General features: G+C 38.7%; 1 protein-coding gene across 1 annotated transcript in view; it reads right to left on the bottom strand.

The window, feature by feature from the left end:
* The window catches only part of PTEN (phosphatase and tensin homolog), a 98939-nt gene extending 87027 nt beyond the window's left edge, over window positions 1-11912 (bottom strand). The window contains exon 1 of the mRNA XM_003783677.3: window positions 10813-11912. Coding sequence (XP_003783725.1) covers window positions 10813-10891 — 79 coding nt within the window. The 5' untranslated portion in view covers window positions 10892-11912. The remainder of the gene's footprint in view (window positions 1-10812) is intronic.
* Between the last annotated feature and the right edge of the window lie 1773 nt (window positions 11913-13685).

Below are 13685 nucleotides of genomic sequence, written 5' to 3'. Positions count from 1 at the left end.
ATTATTTCTGTATTATACCTGGATATGGGGGGAGTCATTTGACAGACCATTTCCTTCACCGTATGTCCTACAACTTTCACTAGCTAGCACACTGATTCTAGTCCATTAATAAAACAATGATCAAATTAAAAGGCCTAAGGCACAAACACACAAAAAAAGAACTATCATTTACCTAATAAGATTATTTGTTTTAGTATCTGATACTTCAAAATACCATCTGATAAAACAAATGCAATTTTTAACCACAAACTACTACTGATTATAAATGCAAATGTACATAAATATCACATCAATTACCTAAACAATTATCCAAATATAAATCATATCATCCAAAATACGCTTCAGAGAATAGTAATATCATTAAAAGCCAATATCTCTTTTGACTGAAAAACAAAAAGCAACAGTGTTGTAACCACATTAGTATAAAAATAATGGGATCATTTATTCAAATTACCTTCTCTGTCTACTTTAATTTTAAGAAAATATAATATTCCTACAACAGGAAAAATAAATTGATAAGTCAAAAGTATTTAGATAAAATTTTATTTTGTCTCACTTAAATACGTAAAATAAGCTTTCAATATTAAGCAATCAATAGAGGCCCTACAAGTAATTGAGTAAAAAAAAAGGCTTTAAGGCTCCAATACTTCAGATATTTTTTATTTAAGAGATTCTGATTTTGTGAATCAAAATCATGAAAATCTTAAGTCTACTCTAAAAAAAGAAATCAGAAAATAAGAGAAAAGGTATCAGCCAAAAAGGGAAAGGAGCTTAATGTGTAAGTACAAGAAAATGATTTGAGTATTTCTGATGATTTCACCATTTTAAATAATTAAGGCAATTATGGAGTGCTATGAAAATTGTGTTCAAAATAAAAAACCAACCTTAAGTTCATAATGAATTAGATTTTAAAATATATGCAAATGAACAAAACTGGAAGCTATTACAAAAACACAAAATTTTAGAGAAGTAGGACAATGGGTGATTTTTAAAATTCTCTTTCGTCATGTTTCTATAAAAGAAATTTTCTTAAATACAATAAGCAGATGGAGTTTTTTTATTCACATACTGAAAAACACCATAGGCCTTAATCATTTAAATGACAGCAAAGAATGCTGGTTTTTCTTAGCTAATTATTTATCCCGGTTTTAAAATATTTATCAGTATCTCCGAATAGCTCCTGTAATTTCAAAAAGAATTTTAACACTCAAAATTTTCATTTCATAAGAATTTTAAAAATAAAGCCTTGACATTTTATTATGCACATGCAAAGCTAGAGGAAAAGAAAATTGTAAAATCAAGCAAACAGAAAAAATTCATAGCAAACAACCTACTCCTAGAACACTTTCGTAATTACATGTGTCGGCCCTAAAAACAAAACAAAACCAAATTCAGAATTTACTAAAGCTATTCCCTTGGCATCTTCCGACTCCATTCTTTTCCTAAAATTTCTCATTAATTAAAGCTTTTAATTTAGATAAAGCACTTTAATTCAAAAGGCTGACACAGCAAATCTACAGCTTAGAAAACAACTTAACACATGAATCAGAGAACCTTAGAATCAGCCCTATTCTCTTCACCTTGAAAGATTTGAGTTTTTATAACTTGTCAGAAATTTGCCATTTTACATCTGTACACTTAATTCTGTCATATCTGACTATATCAAAAGCAGCTTTAGAATAAAAAAGATTAAAGAATGTATTAAACAACAACAAAAAAATACTGAAGCAAAGTAACTCCTAACAGTTCAGCAATTACATAACTAAAAGAAAAGATTACTTTAAAAAGTACTGGCAAAGTAATTTTAAAATTGCTTTCTTTTAATAAAGCATATCCATCTTGTTAGCAGTTCTATGTATCACCCTTCTAATACTACATACAGTATTACACTTAAACAAAAGATAAAAAAAAAACTTTAACCTTCTCTAGCAGAAGTTCAAAGCAACACTTTCACAATCAGCCAAAGAACACATGAGACCTCTTCAATGAAACCTTGTTACTAGGGATACTTTTTGTGACCAACTTTTTTTTTGCAGTTTTCGGCCGGGGCTGGGTTTGAACCTGCCACCTCTGGCATATGGGGCCAGCACCTTACTCCTTTGAGCCACAGGCACCGCCCTGTGACAAACTTATCAGAAAGAATACTGGTCTAGCAGCAGTCCCCCTAAAACCTAGATGCTAGACATGGTTCCATCATTTATTAGCAATTCTTAAATTCCACACCTGAGGGTAAAGTATATATATACCAGACACTTTATACTGCATTTTCGGCTAGATAATCCTGGGGCAGGAGTCCTATGCACTGTAGGATGGTTAGTAGCACCCCCAGCTGGTTTCAACCCATTAACTAATAACACCAATAACACACCCACTGCCCCAGGGGTGACAAACAAAATGTCTACAGATACTGCCAAAAATTCCAGAACAGGTAGGAGGGGATCAGCCCCAGATGGCAACCAAAACCCTGATAAAACCTAAAAACCACTGTACAAATTAAGGATTTTTTCCTCCACACTGGGGTTGTGGAAACTGGGATTCACTAAGATTAAGCAGTGTGTCCTTTATTACACACTGATAAGCAGGGAGTTAATCTATACTTTAGGTCTGACGGACTCCAAATCTATGCTTCTTCTATTCCACCATGCCTCCTTTCTAAACTCACTGTCTCATCTATAAAATAAAGATAATATATTCTATGCCAAACTTTATGAGTTTCCAGGTCAGATGAGACACTACATGTATAAACTCTATTAATGTAAAGGAGTATAACATATTAAGGGTTTGCTTGATGGGAGATAAGGTAATCGTAATTCTCAAAATGTGATCCCCAAACCAGCAGCATCAGCATCACCTGGGAACTCCTACTTAGAACTATAAATTCTTAGGCCCCAACTCAGACCTACTAAATCAAACTTCAGGAATGGAGCAAGCCATCTATAGTTTAACAAGCCCTTCAGGTTATTCTGATGCATACTGAAGTATGAGAGCACTTATGTAACATAATGGGAACAACACTGCATCAGGTACCCCCAAACCCCACATTCTTCTTCAGACTCAAAAAGGTTTTAACAAATTACCGATTCCAACTGAGCTACAATTCCTAAACCACAGAAAAAAAAAAAAGAAATAAAAATAAAAATGTAATGCTTGCTCTGTCTGCCTCTTAGGTTGCCTCTATTTTTCTCTGCAAAATCAAATGAGCTAATGATTAAGAAATTATTTTGTTACACAAAAAATACTAAACAAACAAGACACTGTCAGTGAATATGCTAATTAATTCTACTACATTTATTAAAAAGAATATAACTTTGGACTCAAGCCCTCAACATTTTTCATAAACAATTATGTCAAAATGTTGAATAAATTTTACAACATGGTCAAAATAAGCCTGGCAAACACTATTTCCATTGTAAAAAAGGAAAAGAAAAAAAGAAACAGAAAAGCTTAGGTATACCACTTAACTCTCTGACAGATTCAGAAAAAAATAATTCATACTTACACATTTTAGAAATTAACACCTAAAAGAAAAAAAAGTCAAGCTTAATAAAATCCCCAAAACTTATTTTAAAAGTAGGAAAAAGTTTTCAGTTCTATTTTATTTGGTATCTAATCAATCTGGAGCAACCAGAACACTCAAAAAGAAGTCTCACTAATTCAAGATGTAAGACTTTCAAATGGGAAAAATACTGCATTTTGAAATGAGCAAAAGGTTGTTGACAACTTTACACCCGATAACCATATTTATTGATCACTTTAAAATACATCTAATCTACCTGATTCAAATCCCAATAAATTTCATTTGGGAAATCTCAAATAATCACATCTTTTTCAAAAGATGGAAAATATTAAATAAAACTCACAAAATACAATCTTTACAATTACTACTGCAGAAGAGAAAATCTTACTGTACTATAGCCTGAAAAATCTAAAAACATCAAAGGAAATAAAAGTCTAAGCTATTCTGAAGGGCCGTAATAATATTAAATCAACAGTAAGTTTTAGGTAGGTAGTGATATAAAACAAAAACAAAAAATAGGTGCGTGGGGGAGTGGGAAGAGAAATTGGTTTTTAACTCAGCTTGTGCTCAGATGTCAAAATGCATATTCAATTATTAAAGAGTTGTATTAAAATACAGCTAATTTACGAAACACATAAAATGCACAAAAATCATATAACCAGATACTCACAGATATAATTAGAGTGTATTTATTCTGCAATACAAAACAGGAGAAAAAAACCTAATTGGAAATCAACTGATTCACTATTAAAGAGTACATGAAAGACCAGTGGAAGGCAAAGCAAAAAAAAAAAAAGAGAGAAGAGAAAAAGATCCCTATGTCTTTACTGCGCAGAATGCAAGCTTATTCTGTCTTTCCCCATACTTGATAAGAAAGTATGAAGAAAAATAATCTTTTAGCTCTTTCTTTTCATTCTTAGGGCCTAAATTATAGTAAGAATCTTGGCCAAATGTAAAACTGGGACACAGTAATATAGAGATTTACCATTAAAGTTCCTATATTAACCCATTACAGATAACACTAAATAGAAATTTTATTGTAATAACTGTAACTTGGCATTCAGCTGCATAAATCCTCCAAAAAGCTGAATTAAAAGGAAATGCTAAAAATATACTTTTATTGATAAAAACTTATGTAACTTTTATCATACAAGTTTTATTACATTTGAGGCAGAGATTACTTTTTTGTAAATAAAAATACATGATATTTAAATTTATCTTCAATACTGAAGAAAATTTGCTACTATAAATTTTCATTTTTAAATTCTACTTCATTATGCTATAATTTCATCTTAAATATTTTAAGCAAATATTTTTTGATTAGCATGATTAGCTGTACTTTGGTCAACAGTATAAGTAGAGCTTTACATTCCATTTGTGATAAAACAGAAAAATCACAGACATGTCACATTCAGAGCTCCTAAAGGAATATCCCTATTTTTTAAACAAAACACTTATAACTTGAGCCAATTAAAATTCTAACATGTCCAAAACTGAGAAAATTTAGTTACAATTACTGCTCATCCCATAAATGAAAATATAAATAATTCTCTACATAGCTAATCGGAAATTATAATTTTTAAGAGCTGCCATTGAAGTATTTTACAATCTGGGCAGGTACTATGCTAAGTGAATTACTTATATTATCTATTGTTTAAGATAAACTTAAGTGGTAGGTTCTATTATCCCCATTTTACAAAGCCAAGATTATAACCCAGGCAGTCTGGCTCCAGAACCCATACTGTCTCACTAAAATCTAAAAGGAAACAATGTATATATTTAAGCACAGATAAAACAAATACTCAATATTTTAATGTAATTTAAAATAGATTTTACCTTATTTTAAAATTATAAAACTGTATCTTCCAAGGTAATCTCTTCTTTAAAAAGAAAATATTTTTTTGAAATATTATTCTGCTAACTTTGTATTTATTTACATACAATACAGAGAATTTGAAGTCTTATAAATTAGACTCGTTGTTCGTATTTTAAGAAATGACTACTAATGATAATTATGGTTGAACCTCTACAGTTGACCACCTCCCTACACTGACCACCTCTGTAAGATGACCTAATTTTCATAGCCAGTCATGTACCACAAGCACATAGTAAGTACCGTAAGCCTGGTTCCTTATGTGGTCTACCTTCATATGTTGACTAGTCACAGTTCCTTGGGTGCTCAACTTACAGAGGTTCTATTCTATATGTATAATTATTTAAAACCTAATGCCTAGGTGGCACCTGTGGCTCAGTGGGTTAGGTGCCATCCCCATATACCCAGGGTGGAGGGTTCAAACCCGGCCCCAGCCAAATTGTAACAAAAAAATAGCCAGGCGTTGTGGCAGGCACCGGTAGTCCCAGCTACTCGGGAGGCTGAGGCAAGAGAATCGCCTAAGCCCAGGAGTTGGAGGTTGCCATGAGCAGTGTGACGCCACAGTACTCTACTGAGGGCAATAAAGTGAGACTCTGTCTCTACCAAAAAAAATATAAAAATAAAACGTAATGCCTAAACAGTCTTCTTTCCCATACTATGTTCAGGTCAAAAATATTCTTTTGCTGTCAGGTGCAGCCACAACATTCACCTCTTGATATCCTTAACACTGCCAACAAATATATGAATACCTAATACCTTTGAAGAAGTCCATCCATGTCAACTATTACAAATGCCTTAACTACACTGAACTAAATCAAAACTCCTCATCTAACGTTAATTCTCTACCAAATTACATTTACTCTTCTAATATTAGTATCTGCCAAAAGCCTTTTTTATTCCAGTGCAAATTATTTTAAAACAATAAAATACTTATACCTCTTCTGTAACCAATGAAAATTCAAAAAATTCAAGGAAAGGTGAATAGTCAAATTTGACCTATCCTGACAAATAAAACTATTTTACATTTGTGAATGTCTAAGTTCAGTATTTATAAGAAGAATCATTATTCACAGACCAAAACATTTTTAACCACCTAGCAAGAATGTACATGGCAGTGATAAGGCCTATATAAGAGAATTAAAGCTGTCAGTTTGCTCAGTAAATCCTTACCAACTTAAGATTATTTAGTCTAACCTCAACATTATTGCTATTTCTATAGTAACTGCATTAGTTTCAAAGCTACCAGATAGAAAATAATTGTAAAACAGAACTAAGTATTTGCTGAAATCATTACTGACCCAAATTCCACAAGTTGATACATATGTACTAAACTGCTATTTTTAGAACAAATCCTAACACCTTTTCTTACTGAATTTAAGCCAAAGTGAATTTTTCAATACTGATTTTGAAAAAAGAGAAGGAAAAGGGAACAGAAGTGAGGAGTAATGAGTTCTATGCAATGTAACTTCAGAACTGTTTCTTTAACCCAATGGTTTCTACAGGAAAAAAACAAAGGTACCAAATACATTTTTTAAACTACTTTAACAATACATTTTCTGGAAGCTAAATCTTACAGTATGGCAAAGGTCTCACATTTCAAGTAAATGGAAAATTATCCTATGCACACACACACTTCTAAAGTTCTCTTTATAAACAGTGAATTCACATACATTATCGATATAAAAACATTTCCCATGTTTTCATCTTACTGAAAAGATTGAGATAAAAATTTAAAAATAGAGTGTTTACTGAAAGTGAATTACCACTGAAACTTTGTGAAGTAATTTTCCCATAATGAATATACCTCCATTAAAAATCACTGAACTGATTACTTTAGAAGTGGCTTAAAAATTCTTAGAAAGTATTAAGCTACTTCAAATGAACCAATAGCAAACGGGGGCATATTCTAAAATGAGAATATTTGAAAACAAAAACTGAAGATTTCTTCACTTCCAAAAAAAGTAAGCAATTTCAAAACCCTAAAAAGCTTACATATTTTATATGGTTACTGAGAAAGCAAATATGTTGCTCTGCATGAAAACTAAAATATCACCTTTCCATGTTATTAACATAAAATTCTAAAACGTAATAAAGGAATCATTCTCTACTATTTTCTAAACTTTAGTTTAAAATGAAGGTGGTAGTATCTCATCATATTTTGTTATCTTTAATCATTTAGTATTATACTTAAGTATATTCTAAGTAATGTATCTCTGCACCAATAACAGCATTGTTGTGCAAACTTTCAGAATGGACAGTAATAAATTTCTTTTTCCTTATATTAAGAGACTTATAAATTGTAAATTACTCCTTTCAGTTGTGTTTTATTCCTGAACAGGCTTTACAGAAAATGAAGTTTGTAAATTATCATACAATGATTAGGTGGTCTGGTCGTGTTTTTCAGAAAAGAAATACAACTTGGCAAATACAAACAATGTACAATAAAAATTGTGAAATACAGTCTTTTTTAACAACCTCATGATTAGTTTCAATAATCACTTACCTTAATAGGTAATTTAGCTAACGTCAATATTCACTGTACTCTACAAGTTAAAAATATTTCCTATGACGATCAGTATTTGAAAAGATACAAATCAACCGAACAATAAAAATACAACAGAAGCCTAAAGTTTCCCTGTACCTTAAAGTCACCAAACTTTGAATAGTCAAGTTTAGCACAACCTTTCAGACTAACAAGAATAAAACCCTAATAAATTTTTAAAATAATTCAATTTTGTAATATTTTAAAACTGAATTACTGCTGTTAATTTTCCTTGGAGAAATGACTTCATTATTAATCTTAATCAGATAAAAATATTGTAAATCACTATGTTCATAAAGGAATTTAACTCTTTATGGGTTGGCTGCCGCAACAGATACAACATGCCAGAGACAAGTCTTCAAAGACCATTTTAAGTCCCCCTCCACACACACACACACACACACACCCCAAACAGAAGACACTAAAGTGAAACCAACCAGACTAAACTACTTTGTTTGGTATTTCAAAATTATTGAGAGTACAATGATAAAAAAAAAAGCAAGCACCTCACTGACTTTCCCGACTTTTTTTCATATTAACATTTGGCTCAATAAAACCACAACTCTGGAAATTGTTATTAGTCATTTGATGCAATATTTGATACTGCTTTCTATGCATTTCATAACTAAAAGTACAGTTAAGTCACGTAAATTTCATGTGCAGAGACTATGAAATCAAAAAAGAAATTTTCAGTCATCTTATTGCTCACATAAGAGTCTGGTAAAATAATTTTGAGGTCTTATAACACTGATAAATCAACTAAAGAAAACAGAAATAAATGTACTTTAAATACTGGAAGAAATCTCTCTCCCAGACAGCATTCAACTAATTTTTTTTGAATAGAGGCATACTTTTAAAAGTTACATAAACATTTAATCTTGTGTTCCTATATATTTACATGACTATCATTAATTCATACCAATTGTGGACTACTTTTAAGAGTAAAATGCAAATCAGAAGAATTTTTCCATAATTATCTTTTGGGCAAGATGGTCAAGTTCAGCCTTAGTAACCTTTTTCAATTAAAACAGACTCCAAAATTTCTACATAGTCTTTTAAAATGTTATTTTAAACGTAACAGAAAATTGATTTGCATGAAGCTACTTCTTCAGTAAATTTTATATTTATTTCAAAACGAAAAGTTGGGCAAATTAAATGTGCATGTATATGCAGCTAACATAAGCCAAGGGAATAAAACCCCTTCCATAACATTTTTTAAAACAAATCTTCGCCATAAATTTTAGAAGGGCAGAAAGACACTTCAGTGTCACTCTACCTTTAAAAAAAATATTTAATGATAATTGATAAAAAGGGGCAGGAAAACCATGGCTTCAGGGCCAAATGTGGCCCTCCAGAACTCCAAGTGCGGCCCCTCTATCAAATCCAAACTTCACAGAATAAAACCCTTTATTGAAAGGATTTGTTCTGCAAAATTTGGATTCAGTCAAAAAGCTGCACTTAAGGATCCAGAAAGCCACATATGGCCTCAAGGATGCAGGTTCCCCAGCCCACAGTCCGATAACTTAATTCTGTCACAGTTCTCAATTCCTGTCGATACTTTCCATTCTGCAAAAAGGAGGGCTCTAATCCTCATCCTTGATAAAAACCAGTTTGTTGTACCCGAAACTGTGAAGACTAATGCTTTTCGATACCACTAACTTTTGAAGTACAAAGGCCTAACTTTTGAACAACCAAAACTACACACTGTTAAAATCCTTAGGTTTCTGTCTCATTCAACAAGCTGACTCAGTACATTTAATACACTGTAAGAAAAGAGCTAACATACCTAAACTCTGCTGCTGGAGTAAACCACCCTTACCGGTATAGGTATTAACAGGTCAAATACACTTGACATTCTACATAAGTCAGAGTAAAATTAATGGATACCAAAAAGTGACAGAAAACCTGAAACTTAAAATAGGTGAACAGCAATTCTGGCATCACAGTAACACTTAAATTTCAAGTGAGAACTGAAGTTTAATCTCTGCAATCATCTCTGCTACACACGATTCCCTTGAACCTACACGATACTATCAACTTGGGTCAAAAACTACTCAATTGTCATTCTATTATGTATGATAAGAGCAATGAAAATAAAATGCTACCAAACTGCAAATTTCATGCTGTATTATTCTATATCACCCCACTGGGAGAGAAAAAAACAAATATAACAAAGACCTAGTAAAAGCGCCTTATAAGGTATATTATAGCACTATTGATTTCAAACTACAAAACTTCCAAATGCAGTTCAAAGTTGTAATTAACTTTGCTTAGACATTAAAAAGATCTACCTTTTGCCTTCAAACGCGCACCATATATGCTGAAAATCGACTTTGCTTCTATAAAGTTATGCAAATCAGTCCACAACACGTTATAAAAGAATCTATCAATGCAACTCAGGAAACTAAAAAGAATCACTGCAAGATTCTGATGCAATATGCGTACGTGCAACACTAATTTTCATTTTAATCTGATCTATACCCTTGATCTAGGGCCTAAGCCAAGATTTAATCGAAATATGCTCAACCTCAAAGCGTCTACTTTTTTGTTCATTTAGTGGACCGGATTATCGAGCTCACTAATCCACAAAAAGTGTACCGTATTCTGTATTAACGGACAATAGTCTCAGGCACAGACCATATAGACAGATAAAGAAATCAATCGGTGCCTTGACACTTGCAACCAGGCAAGAGTTCCATCTAACCAAGCACACCCTAGATTGACTACACTGAGAAGAAACACAAATTGCAAGATCTATAAATCTGACCAGGGTTAAATGTTATAGTCACCCCAACTACGAAATTTTTCACATCCATCTACTCCCATGTTCTAAGAGAGAGTGACAGAAAGGCAAAGAGGAGCTGCCGCAGAAATGGATACAGGTCAAGTCTAAGTCGAATCCATCCTCTTGATATCTCCTTTTGTTTCTGCTAACGATCTCTTTGATGATGGCTGTCATGTCTGGGAGCCTGTGGCTGAAGAAAAAGGAGGAGAGAGATGGCAGAAGCTGCTGGTGGCGGGGCTTCTTCTGCAGGATGGAAATGGCTCTGGACTTGGCGGTAGCTGATGCCCCTCGCTCTGCTGCCGCTTGGCTCTGGACCGCAGCCGGGTAATGGCTGCTGCGACGGCTGCTGGATGGTTGCAGCGACTGGGCCTGCTTCTCCTCAGCAGCCAGAGGCCTGGCAGCGGCGGCAGCGGAATGGGGAGAAGACGAATAATCCTCGCAACGGCTGCCTCCTCCGGCGGCCTCCGGAGCCCGGGCCAGGGGGGGTGCGGCGGCGGCGGAGGGGAGGTTTAAAACCTGCCCGGGTCCCTGGATGTGCCGCCGCCGCCGCCGCCGTGTTGGAGGCAGTAGAAGGGGAGAGACCAACTCTCCGGCGTTCCCAGCCCTGGAAATGGTGACAGGCGATTCCGACCCCCTCCCTGGAGCTGCAGCCGCCGCGGCCGCGGCCGCCGCTTCTCCCCCCCGCTCCAGGAGCGGGAGGTGCCGCCGCCGCGCCTCAGCCGGCTCCCGCCCGAGCCGACGGCTTCCACCTTCCCTTTCAGAAGCCGAGGAAGAGGCTGCACGGTTAGAAAAGAAGACGAAGAGGAGGCGAGAAACGCCGCCGCTGCCGCCGCCGCAGGCCGGCCGGCTCCCTGAGGGCGCTGCCCCCGCGGCTGCTCACAGGCGCTGAGAGGGGCTCGGGGCCGCGGCCGCCGCCGTCTCTCATCTCCCTCGCCTGAGCCCGGCCTCGCCTCAAGCGGCTCAACTCTCAAACTTCCATCATGGCTGCAGCTTCCGAGAGGAGAGAACTGAGCGCAGCCGCGTCTCGGCTCCCCAAAGCGTATCCTGCCGCAGTGCACAAAGAGTCCCGCCACATCACCGTCCGCCAGCCTGCCCGCCCCCTCCGCGGCCTCACGGGGAGTCCGGTCGCTTCGGGAGCCGGAGGGGAGGCGGGAGGTGAGCGCCAGGCGGACGCGACCACGCCGGGGTGGGGAGGGCGGGGGCAGTAGGCGGGGGCTGGAACGGCAGCTCCGGGTGCGAACGCAGAGCCCCCAACCTGCAGGCGCTATTGAGCATGCCCAGTATGACTGCTGGGGGGCTCGCTCGGGCTTGTTCCGAGGCGCCGGTCAGTAGCTGCACTTGCCGTGGCTGCTTTTGCGGCAACGCGGGGCTAGGGGATTGAGCTGTACCTCGGCCCCGGCCCAGAACCCAGCCTGAGGTAGGGTAGGCTCTTGGGGTTGGGAGTGGAGGGCTGATGACGAAAGCTGAGCGGGCGCGTTGAGCATTGTCACTGACTCAGCCTGAGGTTACCTTTGCACAGGTGGAAAGGACCAGGTGACCGCGCTAGTAAGTGTACAGGGAAATGCACGGACAGTCCCTGCAGCGAGGACCTCCTTTCCCTGACTGTACTCCTAGATTTCCCCGGAATGGCCGGCATCCACTCTTCCCTTTTGCACCGCTGTCGGATCACAAGTCGTTCGCACCCTTTGCCTAGACATTTCCCCATCCCCCTTGTCCTCAAGGTGTCAGTCTTAGCACAAAGAACAACCTCCTATTGTGTCTCCAGCGTGGATCACCTCATCCGGCTCCCTTCCACCGCCCCACCTCTCACTTCCCCGGCAACTCGGCTCTTTTGCCCTAAAAATAAAAGCTTCCAGCCTAGCGCAGAGTGCGAACACGTCGCCCCTGAATTTCCAGGGCCCAAAGGACACCTATGTAGGTGGGCTGACAGTGGATCCCGTGAATGGGACGCACCCCTCAGCCTCCTCCACTGGCCTTAGAGAGTGGAGCATCTCTCCCCCTTTGGCTCCAGGTGGATTCACCAGGTCGAACTCAAGTTCGGTCCTTGGAGGCTACCTTGCCCCGCCCCCTTTTGGCCTCTGAGAAAACGTGGCAGGGCGGATCGCCCGGGGCAACCCATTGGCGCTACCCAGGCCTGGCTGTTCACGCTCGTGGCCGAGGTTACCGGGCCCGAGTGCGAAGTACGGAACGGTAGGAAGCTGCAGCCCTGCGAGTGGGCGGGGCGAGGAGGATATGGAGGGTTCAAAAGGAGGTGGAGGGATACGCGGGCCGCAGTCGGAACTACTTTCTGAGGGGGGTCACGTGTGTTCTAGTTGGGGAACTTTCCAAATTCCCACTCCCCTATGATAGCTCCGGAGGCAAGTGCTATGCTTCCTTTGCCTAGGGAGCCTCGGCCGGGTACAGGCAACAGGACCCGAGTCCCATCCCGGTCGCGGCGGGAAAAGGGGATAAGATGAGCCTCCCGGGGGAGCGCTGTCGGGGCTAGCGCTGGCGGAGCTGGTTACACAAGCACCCACATCCAAGCACGTGCCTCCGCCTCCCAGCTCCGCCGGCCGCCTCCAATTCGTGCAGAATACCGGGACGGAGACCCCAGTCTGGACCCACTCTTAGGCATGCGACCAACAGAGCAAGCTGAGAACTGACACTCTGCTCTGGATCGACCTTTCCTGCGCGTTCCCAAAAACGTGGGAAAAGGAGCCGGGCGCAAAGGGTCTAGGGAATCTCCCTCGCTGATGCCCTGCCACTTCGAGTGAATCCTTCTGGTTCTGTGCTCCCGAGTCAAAAGGGTACCTCTAGGTGCAGCCCGCTGCCTGGATGCCCCAATGTTGCAACAAACTTCTAATCACTACCCCTGAGCTGGTGAGCGCGCCCCACCTACTGTAGACTCAGCCAAGTGACGTATCTGGTCCGGGAACATAGTCAATGGCCTGTCAGCCCCAAACAAACCTGTGAAGTCTGCTTACAGCCC

This window comes from Otolemur garnettii, unplaced genomic scaffold (genome assembly GCF_000181295.1).
Source record: "Otolemur garnettii isolate 467f Iridium unplaced genomic scaffold, OtoGar3 scaffold00008, whole genome shotgun sequence".
Taxonomy (NCBI): Eukaryota; Metazoa; Chordata; class Mammalia; order Primates; family Galagidae; genus Otolemur; species Otolemur garnettii.
The sequence above is the reverse complement of the archived record's forward strand: the minus strand, read 5'-3'. Positions and strand labels throughout refer to the sequence as shown.